Source organism: Periophthalmus magnuspinnatus, chromosome 1, assembly GCF_009829125.3.
Source record: "Periophthalmus magnuspinnatus isolate fPerMag1 chromosome 1, fPerMag1.2.pri, whole genome shotgun sequence".
Lineage (NCBI taxonomy): Eukaryota > Metazoa > Chordata > Actinopteri > Gobiiformes > Gobiidae > Periophthalmus > Periophthalmus magnuspinnatus.
Window position 1 is genome coordinate 11350642 of NC_047126.1, and position 27550 is coordinate 11378191.

The 27550-nt window shown below is 40.5% G+C and overlaps 1 protein-coding gene across 1 annotated transcript in view; it reads right to left on the reverse strand.

Moving 5' to 3' along the window:
• Nucleotides 1-27550, reverse strand: part of gnav1 (guanine nucleotide binding protein (G protein) alpha v1) — a 53259-nt gene that overhangs the window by 2948 nt on the left and 22761 nt on the right. Inside the window, exons 3-7 of the mRNA XM_055226038.1 lie at nucleotides 18620-18712; nucleotides 17915-18075; nucleotides 16343-16471; nucleotides 2268-2397; nucleotides 2117-2188 (exon numbers count right to left, since the gene is read on the reverse strand). Of these exons, the coding sequence (XP_055082013.1) occupies nucleotides 2117-2188; nucleotides 2268-2397; nucleotides 16343-16471; nucleotides 17915-18075; nucleotides 18620-18712 (585 nt within the window). The remainder of the gene's footprint in view (nucleotides 1-2116; nucleotides 2189-2267; nucleotides 2398-16342; nucleotides 16472-17914; nucleotides 18076-18619; nucleotides 18713-27550) is intronic.

The following is a 27550-nucleotide window of genomic DNA, read 5'->3' on the forward strand; positions in this document are numbered from 1 at the left end:
TTTGGGATGGAGACAGGTGTGTAATGATCCTTGGACAGTCACTGCAGAGAGCTAATTGAGGTGAAGGTTACAAATTCACTCCCACATAAATGAAACACTTTAGTCTAATGAGGCAGTTTGCCATGTTAGCACTGGGCCCTCTCATAAACCTAACCACCGATACATAGTACTAGTCAAATTCTGAGACCCCAGTTGCAGCTTTGAATGGCAAAAAGGCATTTCACTCAATCATGTGTTATCAAATAAAATTACAAAAATGTCTAGTATGAACAATTTAGAAAAACATGCATTCTTACTGTGAGCCGGCTTGCATCTCCACAAACCTGACTCTTATTTAGGCTGGAGGAGGGCCTGCTCCAGCTTGTTTCCGTGGAAATTTTGTACCTTTGGCTACAATCATTCACAGTAAGGCATAAAACCTATGTATTCAATGGACAATGTTCTGAATTATGGTTTTAACTTTCGGTTTCCATGTAATCGTGGAGGTGACGTGCCACCTCAAAAAAGTTATATACTGTACCTTTAAAGCAGTGGATATTGTAGTGTGATTTATTTACCTGTAGTGATATTTGTTTTATTTTGTTTGTGCTAGAGCATAGATGTTCAGCTCATCTCCCAGTGGCGTAACATTTTTTAGAGATTTGTATTACATTTCAGAAATCCTACAATACCAACATGGAGAAACTCAAAATGTATCTCATGCTATTGCATTTGTTTATTAAAGCTCATGGTTCACCATTGTCCCTGCAGGGCTTCCGTAGTGCTCAGAGAATGTACAAAAAAGAGGTGTGACAATCAAAATGGCACAGAAATTTCACCAGGTAATTTCCAAAAGCATCTCAAGGAACCTTACATAATAAACTCTAAAAATGCACTGTATAAATTTTGTGCATGTTTTATTAATCTACGATCTGCCACTCTCAAGGTTTGACTCATTGCTGTAATGTTTACAGAGCCATTGTGCTATAGGCACCTAATTTTAAACTGTGAAAACATCCAAGAGAAAAGATGTGTCACACTAACAGACATTGACATCTGCTCCATTACACATTCAAGGCTGCTTTGAATCAGAGTTAAGTGGTAGAGATAAAACAAGCCTGCAGTTGTTTTAAAGCAATTCAATTATTTAACTGCAAAAGGAAAATGCCACCTTTCCAAATCACAAACTAATTGCAACTATGTGGTCCATTCGAGTGACACACAAAAGGAATAGGCCGGACTCAGGGCCTCTTAGTGCATGGAAACACTATTTATCAGATGCATCAGGCTCACGAAGAAAAATACAGATAATTAAAAGTGTTCGGATAATTGCTTTGGCTATCTATTAAATACATTTATAATCAGGTCAGTCTACGGTCATTGCTATGGTCCTACCTTGGATTGGATTTTTTTTTTTTTAAATATAGGGGTACATGTGGATTTGTGATGCTGGCAATGAAAGCTACATGTAATTTAATCACACAAAGATGATTCATTTTCCATCACTTGTTGTGTACAATTATTTTAAATGCCTTTAAAAAAAGTGGATTGGTGAAACTGCTATTTACTAATATTAAAAACCTGTAAAGGATGTAAAGATTCATTATTGTATGTGTTTTTGTATGAGTCATTGTTTTATTTGTTATGGTTAAACAGTCCATATTACGCTATTTTCTGATCTATGCTATGTTGTTTCCTTGTAAAAAAAAAATACTTGGAGTTCTGTTGTTTGTTTGTTTTTTTGCACATGTTTTGCACACAAACCCTGCATATTTAAGCTGAGTTGTTCTTTAAAATGTAAAGCACTCTATTCTACCTTGTGATGTCATGTGGTAATACAGGAAGTGCTCCATTGTGTTTTTAAACTCCATACACTTTCACTAGAATAATTTGAATAATTTCAGCCTCGAGTTGCCAATCTCTGAGTAAAAGGTAAAAGGTAACTGTTCACGTGAAAACTACCACTTCATGACATCACAAGGGGGAACAGAGCATTTTCAGCTTTAGAGATTTGACAGACTAATAATAAAGGATTACTCCAACATGCGTGAATGAGGCTTGGTCAGGACTACTTCACTGGAGGATTAACTTATTGTCCATGTTTTTTTTTACTTTTAGTTTTGTAGGTTTCTCTTACCATTGATGTGCTGCGGAAGAAGACATTGTTGCAGATTGAGGAGAACAGCTTCCTGCTCTCCTGCAGCCGGTTCTGCAAAAACACATGTCCATAACATTAATATTAGTGCGTGGGTAGCAGTGATGTGATTGGCTGTCGTATCTGTGTTTACCATTGAGGGGTCCTCCATCAGACTCATGTCGTAGCCGCTGAGAGACACCACAAAAAGCACGGCCCGAACGTCCTCAAAACAACTGATCCACTTCCTCCTCTCGTTCCTCTGGCCCCCCACATCATACATCCTGCACAGACACAGACTTTAATTACCAAATAATAACACACCTCTATCTTCAGCCAAGTATGAAGAAGAAATGGAGTTGATTAAAATGTCGTTATTAAAATGTATTGATTGGAAGAGAAGATACATGTAGTGTGAGGCCTATAGTTTAATAAAAGTAAAGGTCATGAATATCTTCATTAGATATAGACCCATATATCGGCTGGGTCAATATTTGCAATACTCAATACTTTTTATTATACTTGTTATCAGCTTTAAATGCTGCTGCCTAAAGAATATACACAAAGGTTTATTTTAACACACCAGTGCAAAGATATAGCAAAACATGGCTACAAGGCTCTCTTATATGTTTGTGGTTTAAAAAAGGGCTGGGGCAGATTTTTTAGTACATTTAGTACTTTTATTTGGAGAAAATAATCAAAATCGGTCCAAAATATTGGTCCGAAAACATCAGAAGAGCTATATATCGTTATAGGCCATGAAAATACCCATATTGGCCGATCTCTAATTTTAATATTTTTATTGAGTACACCAATGATGATATTCAGACAATAGGATGGCTATTCTTCATTCATTCAATGTAATATTGTTTCTGGTTTATTTTGATCCCTATCAGCATCTGCGGCGTACTGCGTCAGCTGCTCTTCCTGGCATCATTTTAAATTTTAGTTAGTGTTCACAATCATATTCACAATCATTCATCTGAAAACAGTCATATTTTTACACCAGTACAGGCTCACTTGCCACATGTAGTCAGACTACAGAGTGTCCAGAAATGCAATAACAACAGTCATTCCAAGTACATGAAATGCCATCAGTACCAGCTCACACCTGCCTTATTCACACTGTTTCACACATCTGTTTACATGAAGGCTTTTCAGTTGGTTTTGAGTTTGAAGCTATAACCCCGACTGTGTCCTCTAATATTCAGTGGTAAATGATTCTATTCCTTCATGGCTGCGAACATCACTGTACGTTGGATCTGGCTAGTTTCACATTTTGGCACAGTGAAACACAGCCCTTCAGAATGCCTTGTTGAATAACAAGGTTTTTTTTCACTGAAAGGGAGTTTTTGGTAGAACAAAGAAGGTGTCTGAATTGTAATAATTTTCGTAAAGAGTTTGTTTTTGCATACAACCATCTACCCTTTACCCAAGCCAAGAAAGCAGCTTATGCACTTGAAAAACACTAGTCCTAAAGGCACATGTATTTTAATAGAGGTTTCAGAGTCAAAACAAAAGTCTACATGTCTGTGTAATCCCTCAGTCATCCAGGCAGGTTCCATCGCAGGAGAAGGTTTAATTCTGTCAAGTGGACAAAAACTGAATTTTCTTCTTCGATAACTTTCTACCCCCATATGGAACATTTCAGCATAAACTTGTTGTTCCATCATTTTTAATCAGCACTTTTTGCAGCATTTTGAGGTAGCCACTATCAACAATATCTTGAAAACAACATTCACAATATTATCTGATAACAATTAAATTAAAAAATAAAACAAACGTTCTGATAAATCTTTGTGTTATACTTGAAACTAAACCACGCCATCTGCCAGAGTATTTTAATCAGGATAATAATAATTTAAAAAGATAATAAGTTCCCACTTCTACATGTTAACCCTTGGATGCACAACTTACCAATACCTACACTCTTCCACGAGTGGGGTCAAAAATGACCCCAATTAAAATCAATGCGTTTTTGCAATAACCTCGGTGTTATTCTTGAAAATCTTTAAAAGGAAGAGTTGGAATATTTTCATTTTCCAGGTACTCCTCATAAAACATGTTTGTGACATGAGGCCATTTGCATTTTTATTTATTTTTTCATTAATTTTAAGAAATTGCTGTTTTTGTGTCACTACCCCCACTTCCACAAGTGGGGTCAAAAATGACCCCAATTGAAACCAATGTGTTTTTGCAATAAACTAAACACATTTCTCTCATGTTGGTTAAGATGATATATTTTTGCTCAAACAAAAGAGTAATTTCCCTTTTGACATGTACATTTTCTTTTTACTTTTCATTCACATTTTAGCAGTTAATAATGAATCAATCAGGTCAGTCAGGTGACAAAACATGTTTGTGTGTCCCTATGTCTGAAGGACGAACAGAGAACATTCCACAGGTCCAGAGACCATAACACTGTCCACGCATATGTACACACAAACATCTTATCTCACTGTGTGCACTGTCACAAGCCACTTGCTTCTGGCTGTAACCATTGCACACAGGGGTACTGCATTTCCAACAGCAATCAGTGGCTTTGTAATCTTTGTTTCGTGGACACAACTGGGACCTCTTTCTCTTCTGCTGGCCCTGTGTGCTTCTTTCCTGTGGCCAAATTGCAGCAGTTTTTGTCACGCCACACCTTCCCATTGCTTCAGTGATGTAGGTTGGTACAGTCGTTGTACCTTCCAGTCGACTTTTCATGTGAGGTGTCACGAGCTCCTTTGAGATGTCTGTGAGGAAGTGTCGTCATCCGTTGGTGATGTCTATGCAAGATTCAGGGTGCTGAGCCCTGAAAAATGAATAGGCATTCAGAGCACCATGGGCCACCTCTGCGTCTGCCATTTGCAGGTGTAGCCGCCAACCGTCTGGTCCATAGTATCTACTCCTCCTTTGGTCTGGTTGTAAAAGCGGATCACTTCTGTTTTGTTTTTTTTTTCCCTTTGGGCTGTTTTCATCCACCATCTTGCTGTGGTGCATTGTGCTAAGCAGCAGAACAGCCTTTCCCTTTTGTCTCACATAGCTGACCCTGGTCATGCTGCCACTGAACCCAAATTCAGTGCTGTGGACCACTCTGGACCTGGAAGCCTTCATGATTGGTAGAATGTCTGGCTTGTTCTGTCGCAAAGTTCCCACAGTCAGACCCTTCTCCAGGAGATGCTCTGCAAGAGGCACACTGGTGAAGAAGTTCTCCTTGGTGATGTTGTGACCTGTGTGTCTGAATTCACTGTACAACTGACAGCTAATGTTTTCCCCCAGATTCTTCTGGATATCTTCCCCTGGCTGTCTCCCTAGGTACATGATCCCATCAACTGCATATGGGGTGCATGCATCACAAACCCACCCCTCCTGGGTAGTCAGACTGCTGACATCAGGTGTCTTAGTGAGACAATATTGACAGTCAAAGTTGCATCAGGTGTGAGAGATGACATCAGATGTGTAAGTGGCACAGTCAGAGTTGCTAAGAATTAAAGGTTCACAGAAGATTCCATAGGAATTGCTTGGGGTCATTTTTGACCCCACTTGTGGAAGAGTGGGGTAGTGATACAAAAACTGCAATTTCTTAAAATTAATGAAAAAGTAAAGAAAAATGCAAATGGCCTCATGTCACAAACATGTTTTTTGAGGAATACCTGGAATATGAATATATTACAACTTTTCATTTTAAAGATTTTGAAAAATAACAACCTCTGGGGTCATTTTTGACCCCACGTGTGCATCTAAGGGTTAAGTGTTAACATCAGAGAATTACCCCTAAAATTTCAGTTTGATCCATTGCTCCAAATATCTAAAAAGTTAAAGAGGAGAGGATGAGGAGGACACAGGTGTTCGACCCTCTCAAATCAAACACTTCAGGAACCACAGACAGCCCAAGTCAAATTAAATAAAACTGAGAGAAACCTCACAAAAGATGGTCAAACTGAAATTGTACAAATACTGAAAAATCCTTTGGCAAAAACTGGGACATATCTAATTTAGACTTAGATGTCAGCCTGTCAAACAACATCAGGAAGTGAAGTGTTGCTAGAATTTATAGTGATAAAATTGAAGACCTCTGAATGCAAGTTACCCTTAAGTTACCCTTAAAGCAAGATAATCCCAGTAAAGCCTTTTGCTTTATATGGAACTTGTAAAACATTGTAATTAAATAAGTCTATATCTTTATTTGCAAAGTTGTTTCTTCTGATTGCGTTTACATTCGTGAAATAGGTTAGCATTATATGTGTGTTTAAGTCATGTGGGATCTCATTGTGACCCATGTTCCATCTGGATTGAATCTGACATACAGCATGGAGCAGCCAGTGTCCATGACCGCACATACTGATGCTACAGCCTACTGTAAATCTGAGGAACCCAAATCAATCACACTTTATATTGGCTTGGAATACGGTCAAATATTCACCAAAATGTGATTTTAACTTAAAACACACAAAGAGAAGCCCAATCTCTGCAGTATCTATTTCAATTTTCACTCTAAAACACTGAAGGTAATTTCTTCACAACAGCAGCAAGAGATTCACTATTGGTTTGTCTTACTTCACCTATTATCTAGGGCAGATGTGTCAACCTCAGGCTTACATCGGAGTCTATCTGGTTACAAGGGGGGAATTATTGAAAGAGGAAATGGACATGTGGAAACGCAGACGCACATATAGGGAGCAGGCCAGGGGCAGCAGGGCAGCCAACAGCCCTGTTAACATTTCCAATGGGAATTTTCCATGGAAATGAAGGACCCAGTGCAGAACATGTTTAGTAGAGATGATGCTTCATTACTCCAGCACATGTACAAGACGACATCAGGATAATGGCAAACAAACAGGAATGATCCACACGCAGGCAGACAACATGGCTGCAGTGGGACATCACAGGGTTAGGACCTACTGCTTTTAAAGATATGATAGAGGAATAAGGACATTTGTTATATCTACAAATATTCAACATTAGAAACATTATATTATATTTAAAGAAACACAGTGTAAATTTCGAGTGGCACATGACCTGCATGATTCCATATAAACAGAAAGTTAAAACCATATTTTGGAATATTATCCATGGATAGATGAGCTTTATGTCATACTGTGGAATATTAAAGTAAGAGTGAGTTTTGAGGCCTCCACACAGTAAAGACACACACACTTTTCTATATTTAGTCTGTTTCTTTGGCTAGAAAGTTATGCAATGGGGCTTTAAATCATCCATCCATCCATCCATCCATTTTCTTCCGCTTATCCGGGGCCGGGTCGCGGGGGCAGCAGTCTAAGCAGGGACTCCCAGACTTCCCTCACCCCGGACACGTCCTCCAGCTCCTCCGGTGGGACCCCAAGGCGTTCCCAGGCCAGCCGAGAGACATAGTCCCTCCAGCGTGTCCTGGGTCTTCCCCGGGGCCTCCTCCCGGTGGGACATGCCCAGAACACCTCCCTAGGGAGGCGTCCAGGAGGCATCCTGAGCAGATGCCCGAGCCACCTCAGCTGGTTCCTCTCAACGTGTAGGAGCAGCGGCTCTACTCCGAGCTCCTCCCGTGTGACCGAGCTCCTCACCCTATCCCTAAGGGTGCGCCCGGCCACTCTGCGGAGGAAGCCCATTTCAGCCGCTTGTATCCGCGATCTTGTCCTTTCGGTCATTACCCAAAGCTCATGACCATAGGTGAGGGTAGGAACGTAGATTGACCGGTAAATCGAGAGCTTCGCCTTCCGGCTCAGCTCCTTCTTTACCACAACGGACCGATACAGCGACCGCATCACTGCAGACGCTGCACCGATCCGCCTGTCAATCTCACGCTCCATCCTTCCCTCACTCGTGAACAAGACCCCGAGATACTTGAACTCCTCCACTTGGGGCAGAGACTCACCACCCACCCGGAGAGAGCAAACCACCTTTTTCCGGTCGAGAACCATGGCCTCGGATTTGGAGGAGCTGATTCTCATCCCAGCCGCTTCACACTCGGCTGCAAACCGCCCCAGTGCCTGCTGCAGGTCCTGGCTCGAAGAAGCCATCAGGACAACATCATCTGCAAACAGCAGAGATGAAATCCTGTGGTTCCCAAACCAGGCCCCCTCCGGCCCCTGACTGCGCCTAGAAATTCTGTCCATAAATATAATGAACAGAACCGGTGACAAAGGGCAGCCCTGGCGGAGTCCAACATGCACCGGGAACAGGTCTGACTTACTGCCGGCAATGCGAACACAGCTCCTGCTCCGGTCATACAGGGACTGGACAGCCCTTAGCAAAGAGCCCCGGACCCCATACTCCCAGAGCACCCCCCAAAGGACACCACGAGGGACACAATCGAATGCCTTCTCCAGATCCACAAAACACATGTGGACTGGTTGGGCAAACTCCCATGAGCCCTCGAGGACCCGATGGAGAGTATAGAGCTGGTCCAGTGTTCCACGACCAGGACGAAAACCACACTGCTCCTCCTGAATCCGAGGTTCGACTATCGGTCGGATTCTCCTCTCCAGCACCCTGGAATAGACCTTACCGGGAAGGCTGAGGAGTGTGATTCCCCTGTAATTGGAACACACCCTCCGGTCCCCCTTTTTATACAGAGGGACCACCACCCCGGTCTGCCATTCCACAGGTACTGTCCCCGACCGCCACGCGATGTTGCAGAGACGTGTCAGCCAAGACAGTCCCACAACATCCAGAGACTTGAGGTACTCAGGACGGATCTCATCCACCCCCGGAGCCTTGCCACCGAGGAGCTTGCCAACCACCTCAGTGACTTCAGCCAGGGTGATGGACGAGTCCGCCTCTGGGTCCCCAGTTTCTGCTTCCTCCTCGGAAGACGTGACAGTGGGATTGAGGAGATCCTCAAAGTATTCCTTCCACCGCCCGACAACATCCCCAGTCGAGGTCAGCAGCTCTCCACCCGCACTGTAAACAGTGTTGGTGAAGCACTGCTTTCCCCTCCTGAGGCGTCGGACGGTTTGCCAGAATCTCTTTGAGGCCGTCCTATAGTCCTCCTCCATGGCCTCCCCGAACTCCTCCCAACCCCGAGTTTTTGCCTCTGTGACAGCCCGAGCCGCGGCACGCTTGGCCCGCCGGTACTCATCAGCTGCCTCAGGAGTCCCACGAGCCAACAAGGCTCGATAGGACTCCTTCTTCAGCTTGACGGCATCCCTTACTTCCGGTGTCCACCACCGGGTTCGGGGATTGCCGCCGCGACAAGCACCACAGACCTTACGACCACAGCTACGAGCAGCCGCATCAACAATAGAGGTGGAGAACATGGCCCACTCGGAGTCCATGTCTCCAACCTCCCTCGGGATCAGGGAGAAGCTCTCCCGGAGGTGGGAGTTGAAGACCCCCCTGACAGAGGGCTCCGCCAGACGTTCCCAGCAGACCCTCACAATACGCTTGGGCCTGCCAGGTCTGTCCGGCTTCCTCCTCCGCCAGCGGATCCAACTCACCACCAGGTGGTGATCAGTTGACAGCTCAGCCCCTCTCTTCACCCGAGTGTCCAAGACACGCGGTCGGAGGTCAGATGACACGACAACAAAGTCGATCATCGACCTCCGACCTAGAGTGTCCTGGTGCCATGTGCACCGATGGACACCCTTGTGCTCGAACATGGTGTTTGTTATGGACAAGCTGTGACTAGCACAGAAGTCCAATAACAAAACACCGCTCGGGTTCAGATCGGGGAGGCCGTTCCTCCCAATCACGCCCCTCCAAGTGTCACTGTCGTTACCCACATGGGCGTTGAAGTCCCCCAGGAGAACAACGGAGTCCCCGGTTGGTGCACTGTCTAGTACCCCTCCCAGGGACTCCAAGAAGGCCGGGTACTCTGCACTGCTGTTTGGCCCGTAGGCCAACACAACAGTGAGAGACCTGTCCCCGACCCGAAGGCGCAGGGACGCGACCCTCTCGTTCACCGGAGTGAACCCCAACACGCAGTGGCTGAGCTGTGGGGCAATGAGCAAGCCCACACCAGCTCGCCGCCGCTCCCCGCGGGCAACGCCAGAGAAATGGAGAGTCCAACCCCTCTCAAGAAGATGGGTTCCAGAGCCCAAGCTGTGCGTGGAGGTGAGGCCGACTATATCTAGCCGGTAACGCTCAACCTCCCGCACAAGCTCAGGCTCCTTCCCCCCCAGCGAGGTGACATTCCATGTCCCCAGAGCTAGTCTCCATGTCCGGAGATCCGGTCGTCGAGGTCCCCGCCTTCGACTGCCGCCCAGATCTCTCTGCACCCGCCCCTCATGGCTCCTCCCGCAGGTGGTGGGTCCACGGGAGGACGGCCCCACGTCGTTTCTTCGGGCTGGGCCCGACCGGGCCCCGTGGGGAAAGGCCCGGCCACCAGGCGCTCGCTGCCGAGCACCCACCCCAGGCCTGGCTCCAGGGTGGGGCCCCGGTAACGCCAGTCCGGGCGACGTAACTGGCCTTGATCGGCTTTAAATCAAGAATGTTTAAATCAGAGTGGTCTTAAAGGGCCCATATTATGGTATTTCTTGATCTATGTTATAATGTTATTTCCTCATCAAAAACATACCAGCAGTTGTGTTTTGTTCCATTCTCACATGCTTAACAGACAAACCCTGCATATTTATGCCCAGTTCTGTTCCACCTTGTGATGTCATACACAGGAAGTGCTCCACTCTGTTTATAAACATTTAGCTCTCCAAATGTCCGTCTCTACTGAACTAAAGGTAACTGGTAGCTGTTAACTGAAAAAACTACCACTTCATGAAATCATAAGGTGGAACAGGAGTATTCTATGGAGATGTAGACAGAGTAATAATAAAGGGTTAACCGAACATGTGTGAATGAAACAAAACACAACTCCAGGTATATTTTTGAAGACATAACATTATAACATGGCTTAAAACTCACAAGTTTCAGTTCTGCGTAATATATAGGACCTTTACAATTTTAGAATATTATGTTTCAGGTTATTTGATAAGTCTAAATATAATTGTGAGAACACTTCAATTCAATCTATGCAATGAAATAAATATAAAATGTAAAGTGCAAAGTTTGGTTTCATAACGCCGGTCACTGGAATGATAGAAAATGAATGATTTCACTCTTGTTTGGTCATGGTATCAATAATGGATCATTGTAAAATCATAAGGTTTCTTCCCACGGTAATAAACATAAGGCATAGCCCAGAATATGAAAAAATACCTAAAGGTGTGAACTATGTATCCCATCCCCACTGGATTGACAAAGAGAACTCGTGACCAAATGCAGAAAAAGACAGAAGATCCACAGAACAGAACAGGTAAACCACGAGACACTTTGATGACACAATCACATTGTATTCGTCTCATTATAGTAAAAGTTATGGACATGTTTTTCCAAAGTGGGGTTGTGTCAGGTCCCATCAGGCTATAGGCTCATTCTTTTCACAGCCCACACAGTCAACAAACAGCGGGAGTAACTGCAGTGAATGAATAACTGCACAAGTGCAGATGACAGCAGCAGATGACTAGTAAATATGTGTTAGAACAACCAATTTAAAAGAAAATAATGTTTTGATGAATTTTTTTTTTAAATTTTGGTCTTACAAGTTTGTCTAAGAAATGTGAATGTGCTTCAGAAAGTACTCCTGGGTTTCAGCTTTTTACTATGCAACATTTTGAGGCCTTTTCCCCATTTTATAGCTATAATATTTTGTTTTAAATAGTTCATTGCTATTGCAATGGTTAAAATTTCTCATCATTCAAGTGCATAATTTAATAATGAACAAAAGACAATGGCTGTCAACGTCACTATAAAACATTAAATTACAATCATTACATTACAATGATTTATTAACGGTGGGTGTCACATAATATAGCCTATAGTCTCGAACTGAGATATAATTAAAAAGAGAAAAACAACCCTAAAGCCATAAAAGATTCACATTTTATGGGAGCAATTTACGGCATCAGTTCACAGCGTATGCACAGAACACCACAATACAATACAACGTGGAATCATCTAAACATTTCAAATTATGAATTAGACAGTGATTTGCACTTGCAACTAATTCTAGATAAGAATTATTTTACACAATGAGTCAATTATTTTCTGCATTAACTAGAATTTAAATCAAATTAAACCTCATGAAGCTAAATCAGAATCACAAATGAATTGAATTTAAAAGTTAGGATTATGCAAATACCAGTAACATAAATAAATACAATAAGCCTTGATCAACTAAACCTCCAGAAAAAATAAAATAAACATTTTAAATTAAATTATAAAAATACCGTAACATATTTACATCTTTATATACAGTTTTACAACAGTGAGGTAGGATTGTGCAATAAGACTTGAGGACTTCTTGATGGAGTAAATTCAATACAAGGGTTTTCATCTACACTCTTTGTGCACTGCTCTGTGTTGGAATGAAATCCTCATGTCATGTTTTAAAGTTCAGAAAACAAGTATTGACTTGACTGTTAGTGACTGACTATTTCAATAACTACTTCATTAAGTAGTTGTTGCGGAATGTAAACAAACATATTTATGTTGATATTTTTGGTTCTTCAGACCCTCAGCACAGAACCAAAGGCCAGCACACAGGCGTAGCTCTTCAGGTTAAGTTACCCCTGAAATGGGGTATTGGGGTGGTCAAAAGTCAAGTGCACTCATGCTGGCGGCAGATGTCGTCTAAAATGAGAAAGCTCAAGAATGGGCCATTGTAGCCGAGCAATCTGTTTACATCAATAAAACAATAACCTTTATCTGACACATAGTTATTTTTAAATGTCACAAATAATAGTGCATTTAACTCAATCTTTTCTCCTAAAATGACTGTCCCTGAGATAAACAACATCTTCTCCATTCAAGAAACAAAAAACATCCACAAAATGCTTTCCAAGTTTGAAATAAACATACCAACTTATGCTAAGCTCTTGATCACCCCAGAGGCTACAGCAGGGAGACGTCAGAGTTGAGTTAATTACCCAAAACCAATTAAATATCGCTTACAGAATGAGGACGATCAAAGAGGGAAGCGTTACACCTACAGCAGTGAAGCCTGACAAACGCTGGGGATGCCACATGCAATAAACAAAATAAATGTTTAATGTTGAACACTGGATATTGTAGTGACGACACATAATTAGTGAGGAGCAGGACCCAGCCAGTGCTAAATCTCAACTGGATAAAATTACAAATAATTCCAACCAAACCCAAAACAAGGTCTAAAATTAAAACTGCTAAAAGGGAACTAAACCAGACTAAACTAAGACTAAACAAGATGTCTGTGTAAACCCTCAGTCGTCCAGATCTGATCCATAGCAAAAGACGAAGTTTAAATTTATCAACTGGACAAATCGTTGTAAGAGTGAACACGTTTTGCGGCACATCCGAGCCGCTTCTTCAGTTCTGAACTCTTACAACGATATGTCCAGTTGATAGATTTAAACCTCATCTTTTGTTAAGATTAAAAGGACTTTACTGTGCCTTAAAAATACTGGTCTACTCAAGGCAAAAAATGTGCTTTCAATATATTGAAAAATGTTTGTCAAAACAGGACCAATCCATGATCTAAAACATAAATTAACTGGATTAAGAAACACCTAAATAAAGATCAAAAGCAGAACTAGAAATAACTTTAAATATTTATTCATAAAAATGACAACATTTTTACCTGGAAACTGCAAGAGGAAAGTCAGCACTGTGCACCTGATATGCGACAAAGTAATGATGGGAGTAACTCTTTCCTGGTGAAAGCATAAAACACTTGAGCATAATCGCTGTTGATACAGAGCCAATGAATCAAAACCATGTATAGACATAATGTGGCTCAAGATGACAGTTTCCTATCACTGTGTTTATGAACCAGCAGAGATTTAATAAAAATCTTACGTAATGTGTTTTCTTTCTCAGTGAGCCATTGTAGAAGACGACTGGGGATGCTCTTTAGGTACACATCACAGTGACAGCCCTCCTGCATTATGAGACCGCACTAAACAAAATAAGGTGTATGTTCTGTTTGAGTGTGCCTTTACAGTACACTAAAATACTGCTTATGACTAAAATATGCAAGAATTATAAATCATAGTATGTCATATATGTAGATTTTAAATGCAAGGATTTGCCTCTTAATAGATTCAAATAACAATTCAAGATGCATGCAGAGGCTAAGGTTTTTGAGGAACACTGTATAAATAGGCCTGTCACGATAACACATTTTGAAGTACGATATATTGCTACATCTATCTTGCAATAAACGATAATACTGAAACTATTTTATGCCACTACTACAATAATAATGTAAGATAATCATTTTTAAATAGACATCATTAAAAGATGTGAGCTGCAACAAATAAATAACAGATTAAACTAAATAATTAGCCTTAAAATTGACTTATTTAACACTTTACAGCTCAAATGTAACTCTATTAGAACAAAACATAACAAAAATGCTCAAAAAAATATATAGTTCCAGTTTTCAAATACTAAACAAGTCGACATACTGATTATCATGATAGTCCTTTACATAAATAAATAATAAAATCGCAATCACAATGAAAAGAGAATTTACCCCTGAACTATTCGGTGCACCTCACTCATTTAGTTGTCTCCAGCCTCTCCAGGTAGTAAAGTAATATTATTTAAATAAACATCATAAATCAAAATTTGCTAATTTGTTTTAAAATTTTAAATGTCCAACCCGCATTACAGTATCCTCACAATGTCACTGTGAGGATACTGTCTCTTGAGTCCGGCTGTCTCTTGAAAATGACCTGTGCCACTGGAGGCAGATAGAGGATGGTGTATTATGTGACACTGTCCCATTGATCACAGATGTATTTGTGATGTGACATGAGCCCCTAGGCCCTCTGCCATGGTGCTGATAAGAGCTGCCCACTAAAGCCACACAAGGCCGGATCAAACCATATCGACTTATTGAAAGAAGTCAGACCATCTCACCAAACAGACTGGACAGATTCAGCTGATAAAAGTGTCAAAGAGATGGTGACGGCAGTGGGAGCTATAGAAGCTTTTGAATATTGAATAAAATGAAGTTTAAAGGCTGGTTTAGAAGTTCCTCTTTGGAAATGTGTTCTCTGTATTTGACCTGTCCTTGGGGCCCAGAACTTGAGCTGTAAGTTCATGTCCAGGAGGGGCACCAACATCTGGAGCATTAACCAGTTCTGCATGTTTTACATTGATGAGGAAAATCAGAGAACCCACACAAAACCCTATCAAACATAATGAGAACATGCACACACTATTAAAAATAGCCTGCCTGGAATGCTGCAGCAATTGAACCTGGGACCTTGTTGTTCTGGGGTGGGAGAATGTGCCACCATAACGTTGATTGATAGCAGGATATAATCTGCTATGGTACTAAAACTCCCTGGTGTTTATACAGTGCAGACTGATTAAAAATATTGTGTCATAGGCAATTTGGGGTAGACCATTTGCAATATGACACAGTAAAGTGTTCCGAAAATAATAAACTTTTATTGGTTCAGAAACCTAGAGGCACCCAGAGACCAGTGACAGAGAGCATGGTCTTACCTGAATTTAGATGATCTAGTTCTGGGGTAGAAACCTCAGTGACTAAGCCTCAAAACCCCACTGAGACTTCACACGGTGCATTTAGACTCATGTTGTAATGCCACACAACCTGCCTTGAGTCCTTATTTTCATGTTTAGCATCACTGACTTTTCATAATTAGTCACTCCAGTCCAACCACTGTCTGGATTGAAAAGGAGGCTACTGTAACAGTTTTGTGGTGGAGGGTAAGATGTTATTGCATTGCCAGGAATTTTCCACAGTAAGAACTTGTGTTTTTATTGCTAAAGAAAATACATAGAAAAGCATACATTCTTGCGGTGAGCGGGGTTTACTCTCCACAGATCTGAGCTTTATCGTAGTCTGGTAATGCCTTTACTATTGGACATTCTTGGAAAAACATCTTCTTGGAGACAAGCAGGTACCCTCCACCAGAAGTTACATACTACCTTTAAGTTATATCCTATTACTTAACAATTCAAGAAATTGTATAACCTTGGCGTATCTATTTAGTACAATACAATTACATTTTAATAATCTACAGTACGTTTGAACTTTCAGTATTTTTTGTTCGTTGTTTATGTTCACATTGTGTAAAAAGAAATTGTGCAACCAAAAGCTCTTTGACTGGTTTATAAAACGTTGCATTGCAGGGAAGTGCATAAATATCGGAGACACCAATAACACATCAGGTTGGTCTTTGTTAAAGTGACTTGGCAAAGCAATAATGTGTGTAATGTGCTTATATCAGCAGCATCTACCTGAAAATAAGGTGCTCCACTTTAAACTGCGTCTCTATCACTCCGGTGGTCCTCAGCCGTACACGCAGCACGTCTGTCTCTGTCGGCACGTAATCTGGAGAGGTTATTCTGCTCATGTTGTCAAAGAAACTGCAATTTACAAGAACACGGGAAAAGCAAAATGTTTAATATCCCTACAGAAAAGTCAAGATCAAAGACGATGCACTGGGTGGTATACACCGACTTGTGTCATTTGCCAAGTGCAGAGTGAGTTGTGATAAGGGTGGAGGCTCCAGGGGACAAAATGAATATTCAAACAGAAAAATGCAAGGTTAAACTTTGCACAGATTACAGGGCCTAACTACAACTAGAGTACTCAAATAACATGAGATACACACAGTGGCATCTAGGGCATCACTGAACCCACAGTGGCCTTCTCAGTAGTCATCCTCAGTAAGGCTTTTGGACAGTTACACAGTGATCCTGCTGCTTACACAACACAGAACAGGCTGAAGGGATATGTGTCTCTGTGAGGACTTCATGCACACAGTATTAGATTATGATATAAATATTAGCAGCTTATCAAATTAGCTGCTTCAGTGTGATGTGCAACTATGGCCCAATGACCTTCATGCAAACCTCCTAAACAAGATCATATGTTTATAAGTTACTCTAAAAATACTGCAAGGGCTGGGGTTAAGTCTTTATGCCAGGGGAAGAGTGTCATTTCAGCAGTGTTCATTTTTATAAGAAGAGTGGAATTTTAGTTTCAATTAATTATTTTTGTTTATTTTATTTGGTTATAGTTCACAAAAATGTCATAATTTTAATTGACGAAAAACATAATAGTGCATGGCTTAATCCACCAGAAAAAACAATATAATCTATAATAAACTGTATTGCATTGCTTTACAAGACATGTTCAGAATTGTTCCTTGGATGTTGAGTTTTTTTATGTTCTGGTTTGGGGCTCTGAGACTGAAAAGTGGAACTTGAATCTAGTCTCCACTGGTCCCTTTTATTCATTTATGTTAACATTTTATTATTCGACAAAAATATCAGTACTTAGTATTTTTAGCACTTTTATCTTCCTAAAGCAAAAAGCTACATTAAACTTAGTCCTCACGCGAATAGACCCTCAGGTTGGCGTGTTTTTGTTCAAGAGAGCGAAGGTGACAGTGACTAGTCCTGAAACTCAGCAGGATCCAGGGGGGCTGTCGGTGTGGATAACCCCAGAAAAGAGGCCTCTTGCTAGGGTCAAAGATGAGAAGAGACGGCCTCCTGGAGACTCTGCTGTGCCTTTATCCTTTTGTACACACCAGCCTTTCAATATTTAAACTTTTTACTAAATTTGCTTCTCTTTTTCGCCTATTTTCAAAACACAATACATAATTAATAGTTATAGATGTACATTATTTAAATATAACTCCTTCTATTGCTTGTTTTTCCTTAATTACAACATAATTGCAACGCATTAAGCCCTAAATTGAACTTGATCCCCAGTGATAGCAAACACATGGTCAATCATTAACTGTTTGGTGTTAGTAATTAGTGTCCTGCTGCTCCCTCCACATGCAGTACCCTCATACTCACTACAGGGCGGAGTCGTTGAGTTCGTACTCGTATCCCCTGGCAGCTGCCTCCCGAACACCCTGGTCCGCCCACAGACAGGTCAAAGCGTGAGCCACGAACGGGAACAAGACCTGGTCCTCATCAAAACACCGCCCACAAGACAGGACAGAATGAGCATGCACCTAGAACATGTGCACCAATGTTATATAAATCATAATGTGAGAGGAAACATACCAAGAGGGAGATCATAATTTTGATTCATACTGTCCAATGGAAAACAGGCAGAATGTGACCATCTTACCAGTTAAGTAAATAATGTTTATCGTTTGTTCTTTGGCTGGATGGGTGTTTCTTAGCTAGAACTGTTATTTTTTAATCATGGATAACATTAAAATAAAGATTGAGCTTATTTTTCTGCTTCTTAACATTCTTACAATTATTATATATTATAATTCTATAGATAATTGCACACCATCAATACGCAGTCCTGATATCACTAAGGCCTTATCACTATGACGATTTAGGTGTAGTTTTAGTTACCACCCAGATCCACACTTGAGACTAAAAGGATGTAAAAGCCAAAGTTAAATCTGTCAACTGGACAAAACGCTGTAGAAGTGAAGAGGTTTCCTGCTCGTCCAAGCCGCTTCTTCTATTGAAGTACTGCCCTCTAGTGGACATTTACACACAGTGCAGTAAAACTGAAATTGTTTCCAAGCTTCACACCTTGTTCCTGCTGTTGGCCAGATTGATTCGCAGCACTCCCATCCCATGAAGGACAAACTTCATCGATGTCAGGAGGTTATCCAGTACTGCAGGCTGCAGAGGGCAAAGGGGCACCAGTGAATCAAACCATGAAACTTACAGAAACTCACATCGGCTTCAGATACTTTATTATTAATACTAGGCAGTTACATCAAAGTGACTCAAAAATAATAATACTACATTAATTTAAATGCAAAAAAAATATAAACATTGCTTTAACTATTCTTTCATTGAATTCCCAGTTGACTAAATGAAACTGAATTGTATGATAAACCTGCATATTGGCTTCACGTTTGACAAATTAATATTGAAATAGCATTTGGAATTGACATTTGAATCCTATTTGCTTAGACTTTAACTACTTGAGAAATCAGTGTAGAAAGGCTTACGTCTTGGGAGTCAGACAGACAGATAAGCTGCACATTCCTGATTGTATCTTTACTGTAGCTCTGTGAAGGTGTACACAGATGATACGCATCAGGTGACATAAATCCTACAGGAGACAGTTTGAGGATGAGCGTCTGTCATGTCATCTTTATACATGTTTTTGAGTCCATAAGTCCACACAGATGATTGATTTAAACTAAAGGACCCAAACAGCTTTGTGTGATCTTCTTGGACAACTTTTTTTTAATCTAGATTCTCCAAGAGTCAGTATTAATGCATCATTTACACAAGATTGTTTCACAGTGTAACACAAACAAAACATGAATATCAAAAATAAATATTTACAATGATGAACCTGATTGTTTACATTTGAGAAGGCCCAATATCTCACTATATTTATCAAAATGCATCTGGCCTGCTCTCACTAGAGACATAATAACCAAGATAGACATTTTACCTAAAACCAAACAATAATAGGCCTTTTCTAGAAATTGATTTCTGATGATTATGTTCAACAATAATGTTTAATGGATCAACAAAAGAATGCAACTTGGAGAGATTTCAAACGAAGCAGAAAAAAGTTAAAAGTTAGAAGTATAACTAAACAAAAGAGCAACTGTGCAAAAATTCAAGGCTCCAGCACAGTTATGCAACAGCTTTAAATGGGGACAGATTTAACAGGGCAAAGTGAGCTTAAATTGAATATGCTCAAATTGGAGTCTGGTGCTGTGTCCACGATTAGCACTTAATGATTGCCTGCTGCTGATTCAGTACAAAGGTCCTGGAGTCTTTGTCTACTACAGTGCCTCACAAAAATATGCTCAAATGCTCATAAGAATCACACACAATTATTATACTGTCTCAAGTCATTGGTCTATGCCAGTGGTTCTCATACTGTGGCACACGGACTCCTTTTTAGTTCTAATGTTTACCTAACAAATTTAAGAATTTGATTTTAAATGTGATAAACTTGATCAATCAATGTTTCCTGAAATAAGGTACAAATGTGCTCATTTAATATAGCTTATGCTGACAACAATTTTAATACTGATTTATTGTTAATTATTAAAAAAAAACAACATTGGACATGATGACCCACATATTTGGTGTTTATGAGTCTCACATGAGTTTTTATTTGGGTTGCCAGTTTCAATGCTGAAATCCAGCTGCTTTAAACATAAAAGGATTCTCTGATCTGAATCCTTGCTACCTAAACCCCAGCACCTGCATTCATTAATCAGTGCCTCTGCTGTTGCAGTCTATGCTGTCTATGTACTGAGAATGAGACAAACTTTACACCCTTTAAAGGGCCCATATTAATCTACATTCTGATCTATGTTATAAGGTTGTTTCTTCATCAAAAACATACCATAGTGTGTTTTGTTTCATTCACATGTTTAACACACAAATTCTGTATAAGTTCTGAAATGCTCCATTGGGTTTTTAAAATTCATACTCCTTCACTAGAATCATTTGGATGATTTCAGCACTGGAAGTGTCCATTTCTACTGAACTAAAGGCAAAAGGTAGCTGCTAACTTGAAAACTACTGCTTTGTGACATCACAAGGTGGAACAGAGCATTTTGAGACAAATACAACTCTGGGTATATTTGTGAGGAAGTAACAGCATTATAACATGTCTTAAAGCTCACAAGAGTCAATTTTGCAAAATATAGGACCTTTAAGATGTTTTCCTTGATGAAATGGCAACATACAACCAAAAAACAATGTATCCTGGTTTCCTGCCTGAGCAGCCTGGAGGCACAGGTGTGTCCTTGTATAGTAATCTGAAGCACTCTCAGCATTACATCATTTCTGAGACATAGAAAGGTGAAAAGACACCAGCCTCCTTTTACCTACAACGCATGTGGGCCTTTCTCACCAGTTTACAAGAGAAAGCCCCCATCTATTTTAAGGTGAGTCTTCCAGATAGCAGATAGCATTAACATAATTACATGTTCAGTTGAGTATTTCACTCTGATAACACTCATTTATGACAGAAGGTTTTATTGATATATATACTCAGCAAGCAGTATCATTTATTAAACATTTTACACACCAAAGAGTAAAAAAAAAAAAGAATTTCCTCTCTGAAATATCTGTGCAGGCCTGTGTCAACAAATGATCAAATAATATGAATTTAGCATCAGTTGGTGCATTTGATTTTATGTCTGAAAGTTTCAACAAAACCTGTAACAGTTTTTTACTGTCAGTTCCTCTTCTTATTACCTTTCCTGGAGCAAAAACTGGATGAGCCAAATAGATGAGAGCCTAGTTAAAACTCCATAAAAACTGTTGTATTGAGACCTATAATATCAATGACGTAATCCATAGTAATCCAGCAGGACACACTGCTCTATTGTTCTATTCACGTGTGCTGTGGGGATCAGCCTGGCCGCACTGTTAGCGGTTGTCTTGTGTCTGGGCATTAGCTGTAATAACACTACAACAAAGAATGTGGTTGGACTGGCATAGGCCTAATCATTAACCACTGACACTGCTGACCAAGGAGGAGAGAGGATTACCAAAGCAGATCACATGAGCATGTTCGAAAGTGAAGAGTGTCACTCACCTCGTATTATTTTAATTTAGTTTAGTTGTAACAGGAACTGTTGTATTCATTAACATACAATTGGCTGTTTTAAGATTGTAAAATGGGTGGGTGTCATACAGGTATAGGACTGTCATACAGGTATAGGACTGTCATACAGGTACAGGGGTCCCACACACATTCAGAAAAGTGAGCCTGATTACACAGTATGTTATTACTGACAGGGTCTCTCACTATTTTCATCCAGCCACATCAGTAAATCTGCAAAGGAATAATACCCATCTTCCACCAGTCCCTCTGTACTATGCAATATTCTAACATTTAAAAGCCAAACACCAGCTCCTGGTAGATCAAACAGTCACATCAGACTGCAGAACCCGTCACACCAACCTGTGCACTGTCTGTATTGATTACAAGAAAGCCTACGACTCAATGCCACACTCGGATCACTGAATGCATCGAGCTGTACAACATCAACAGGACTAAGAGCATTCATTGCAAACTCGATGAGGTTGTAGAAAACCACCCTTGAGGCCAATGGCAAACTATTTGCAGTGACCATCAAATGTGGCATATTCCAAGGAGACGCACTGTCCCCACTGCTGTTCTGCATAAGTCTGAACCCACTCAGCCAAATCATCAACAACACTGGCTATGGATACCAACTCAGGAATGGTGCCACCATCAGATACATGGATGACATCAAACTGTGTGCCGAGAATGAGCGAGACTTCGAATCACAGATCCACATCACCAGCATCTACAGCACAGACATTGGCATGTCATTCGGGCTCAAGAAGTGTAGCCAGATGGTGACAAAGAGAGGGTAGGTAGTTCACACAGAAAGGGTCTCACTTCCAGAAGGAACAATAGCAGACACTGAGGACAGTTACAAGTACCTTGGTATCCCACAAGTAAATAGCAACTTTGACGAGGAAACAAGGAAAGCAGTCACAGCCAAATACCTCCAACAAGTAAAGCAAACCCTAAGGAGGCATCTCAATGTTAAGAACAAGATCCAGGCAATAAACAGCTATGCCCTGCCAGTAATCAGATACCCAGCAGGAATCATAAGCTGGCCAAAAGGAGGAGATACAGACGTTAAGACCCAAAAGCTCCTGACTATGCATGGCGGGTTCCGTCCCAAATTCAGCACCCTGAGACTGTACGCGAGCCATAAGGAAGGAGGCAGAGGACTAGTGAGGGTGAGAGCCACAGTCCAGGATGAAACATCCAAGATCCATCAGTACATCAAGGACAATGGCCAGACAAACAGATGACGTGCTCAGTGAATGTCTCAGACAGTGAGGTGCAGAGAAAAAAGCTGCTGGAGGTACCATCATGGGAGGACAAGCCCCTGCATGGGATGTACCAAGTGAAGTGGCTGATATCAAGAAATCCTACCAATGGCTTTAGAGAGCTGGTCTCAAGGACAGCACAGAGGAGAGACCCAAGGTCAAGGTGGGGAACATCTCCAAAAGTAGTAGAGAATGATCGAGCCGAAATCCTGTGTGACTTTCAGATACAGACTGACAGAATGGTGATGGTGAACCAACTGGACATTGTGGTGGTGGATAAACAACAGAGTAAAGCCGTTGTGGTGGACATTGCAGTTCCAAGTGATGGAAATATCAGGAAAAAAGAACACAAGAAACTAGAAAAGTACCAGGGGCTCAAAGAAGACCTGGAGAAGGCCTGGAAGGTGAAGGCATCAGTGGTGCCCATGGTCATCAGTGCAGTGACCCCCAAATTGAAGGAGTGGCTGCAGCAGATCCCAGGAAAAACACTGAGGACAGAAAAGGGCAATACTAGGAACAGCAAAGATACTCTAGAACCCTCAAGCTCCCAGGCCTCTGGTAGAGGATCAGAGTGTGGAAAAAGGGATGAGACCACCAGCGGAAGGTGAGGATGAGATTTTTTTTTTAACATATATATACATATATATACACACGCATGCATGTCTATCAAAACAAAAGTAACCTTTTCATGAGTTAAAAGCAGTGTAATGTGGCTAAAAGTTTAAATTTTTGTCATTATATTTGGCTACAATTACACAATTACATGACATATATTGACAGACTGAATTCACTGTGCAAAGCGAAAGATTGAAAATGAAAAGCAATCCATTACAGCTATCAACAAAAGAGCCTTGAGCAGCAAATAAAGTCAGGAAAAAAGACACACAAAGAGAATCCCCATTCAATGCTCCTCTCCAAATTCCTCTGTAACCCTTGTCCCAGATCAGCCCTATTGCAAAACAAAGCTGAGAGTTTGGGACAGAGCAGAGAGAAGGGTAACAGGCGGTCATCAAGTTGTTTACGGCAAGACACTTAAAGATAGAAAATCTCCTTTAGTAATAAAGAAACAGTGATAGACTGGTGTGTTTGTGGAGAGGGAGGAGCAGTAGATTTCAGCTGTGGGAAACCGGTGACGGAAAGGAGGATTACAGTTACAGTCATCTTTCCATTCAAATAAGGGTGTTACTCAGAACAAAGAGGACACTTAACTGTCAGGCACACACAAAAGTGATAGGACTACTGAAATCTGGTTGGCTCAGAGAATTTGGGCTTGAGAAGATAGGTTTTAGTATAATGCAATATGTGCAATGTGTATTCTCTGACACTGACCTCTATCTGTTCCTTTTATGAGATTATGAGCATCTCTATGATCTTAAAATGGGGCAAAATGGTTTGCATTATGGGATCATGTTGGGCATAGACTCATCTCGTGAGGATTGTGTCTCGTCCCACCCCTATTATTGTTGAATCACCATCTCAGACCAGGACATGGTACCATTGTCCTTGGGCAAGACATTTTACCCACCTACTGTAGAGCTGGGCAATTGGTCCAATTAATTTGATTTAATCCATTTTTTATACATGCAAAATTGCAAAATCAAGAATTATGAAACAAGTTTACTCCTGACTTTCTTACTTGCAGAGCAGTGTTATTGTGCAAAAGCATAACAAAAAGATCTCATCAAAAACCAGGTACTTTATAAATAATGGGATAAAAGAGTGAAAATTAGACTGAAAATGTAACGGGCTTCCCCTGTTTGAAAGACTTGCGGTCTCTGTTCTGACATAGATTAAAAATCAATTAAAAACATAATTGTCCAGTGTGTGCAAAAAACCACCACCTAGCCTGTATAAATGTCGTGCATGTCAGTACTCCTTCAAAAGACACAAAAAACTTGTTAAAATAAAGGTGGAGGGTCCACCTTCATGGTGATGTTACTGCTTTGCCACAATATGGCACTGAAGTAGATCTATTATGCAAAATTAACTTTTCAGGGCCTTTAACCATGTTATAGGTGTTTCCCTTCTCATTTACCCTCATTTAAGTTGTATTTGGAGTGATTTGTGCATATTTGAGCAATCTTTAATTCCTTTTTTTCAAGACGCCATTTTGCCAATCAACCTCCGTTTTCATCGTCACCGGTACACACCCTCTTCTCTGTACTTACTTCATTCTAAAGTTTGCATAATCATTTGAAATGAAAACACATCTGCTGCTCGCTAGTATAATGTGCAGCTATCCAAAGGAGGGGCTGACAATTTCACGTTTAGGGCAACATCAGCTCTCACTTGGTAGTGAGTGAAGTCAGCAGACTTGTTTCTTTATTAAGTCGTTTTAAATGAATTCTGAGATTTTAAATGTGCAAGTTATAACATAATGATCCATGGGTGTCATAGATAATAACTATATAGGAGACACAAGCACGATGTGTCGTCTTCTTTAAACTTTATCCACTTAATCCACTTGGCCTGATGTCATCTGCTTGTCACCATGGAAATAGACAAATTTAATGCCATACTATGGAACATTCTAAGCAACGCAATAACAACTTCATAGAATCATGCAGGTAGTGTACCTTTCATCAAGTAAAGTTACATAGTGCACCTTTAACTGCATTCCTATAATCCACAGGAGACGAGAAGAAAAAAGAGCAGAACATTTTAAAATACTGGAATGCATCCGAATGCCTCCGCTGCCTGCAAAAACAACTGTCCCTCATACATCAGTGTGAGCACATCACCTGCCAAAAGACACTCCACTCACTATTTTCTGCATATTTCCAACACATGAATAGCAGCATAGAAAATGTGATTCAGACATTAGCTCTTGCTCCATAGAGGATCTGTGAGAGTTGAGTGAGTCTTTTAAACAGGGAAATTATGAACTCACAAGCTTGAAGTCAGTCTGTCATCACATACGCATTACATTTACGAGTATATGAAAGACGGAAAAGAATGTAAAATAAACACCAGTATTCTCAACAAAGAAATCGCAAAAGCTAAAATGAAACAACAACAGTTAAGTGGATACATTCAAGCAATATTATACTTTGGAGTGTAGAACTAACTGTGAGTACATACTGTGACCACTGATATCACCGTGACTTAAAGTGCTTCCGACTGCTGCTGCTAACAATTATATGACCACTGCAATAATCACTCTTGTACTGTAAAGCTAATGATGCTAAAACCACTACTACCAGCAAAAGAATCAGACCACTGCAATTGAGTACACAAATGAGTGCACAATGTCATTTCAGAGGTAAAAATATTGAAAGATACTCAAAAAGGAGTATAAAAATATTGAGTAAAGATGTTTTCACTTTCCACCTCAGCCTCACTATTTCTGGAATTTGGCTCAGAAAAGTTCACACACAAAGAAGGAGACAACAGCCAAACCAGGGCAGTCTCTGGGACGTGACCCTGGTATGCATAAATTAAAAACATCCCAGCTCCACTTTGTCTGAGCAGTAACTTCTATCATGTTCATCAGGAAGAAATAAAGAAACAAACAAACTACAATAGATTAAAATGTGACATTGGACACATGAACATTTTCAACGCTTAAACTCCACTAGATGCTATAGGATGCTAATAATGATATAATAATGTTAAAATAAGTGTGTCTGACCTTAAAGCTGGTGAGTTCCTGTTTGGTGAAGCCGTTACTATGAATGATTTTCATCTGTTTCACCAAAGTGCTTTTGCCGCTCTCCGCTGCTCCTGAGACAGAGAAGAAAGCAGATTATCACCTGAATCAACTGAATACAGCTCAATATTTTCAAAATATATTTAACAACCTAAATCACTATTAGGCCTGTCATGGTAACACATTTTGAAGTGTGATATATTGTTGAAGTAAATAGCCAATAAACAATAATATTGACACACCCCAAAAAGGTATTCTAATTGTACACAAATGTTAAAAAATGCGGAAAAAAATAACAGAATGCAACACTTAAGCAGTTAGCTTGTCTCTATAATGAGTCATAGAGGTTCATAATTCAAACCTTGACAACTTAAATCTAATCGTAGTATCTAAAAATAAGCACTGACCCACTAGTACAAAGAAAAAGTCCTCATGATAAATATTGAGCCCCGAAAAATATTATTCCATCTGTCATGTACTGAACGATAAGTAGCCTAATCACTACTATAACAGTTATGACAATACTTTTTTGAGGATGAAAACAGGATGTTCACACATCCTGTTTTCATCCTGGTTAGAGCCCAGTTTAGTTCTAATGTAGACCTAGTCTCATTCTAGTCCTGGTCTAGTCTGGTTTGCTTCCGGGTTATGTCCCTATTTTGATGTGGTGTGTGCAAGTTTAAACACATCCTGAATCATTATCTAACCACAATGCATACAATAATAAATAACATTTCTTGGAGAAAAAAAATGTGTGGTCAGACTGTAGGGACTCAGCTATCATCAAAAACTCCAAAAGAATGAAGAAGAATATCATATTGGCCTCCTGCTGGTATCAGGACTAAACATGTGGAATCAGCGTTTCAGTTTTATGTAGCTAAAACCTTCCTGAAGATGTGAGACAGGCCTCTACCGGTACTTTAACAATGTTTAAATGTATTTATTTGTTTGTATTGTGATTGTGTGTCTTTCTTATTCTGTAAAGAGCTTTGAATTACTTTGTGTAT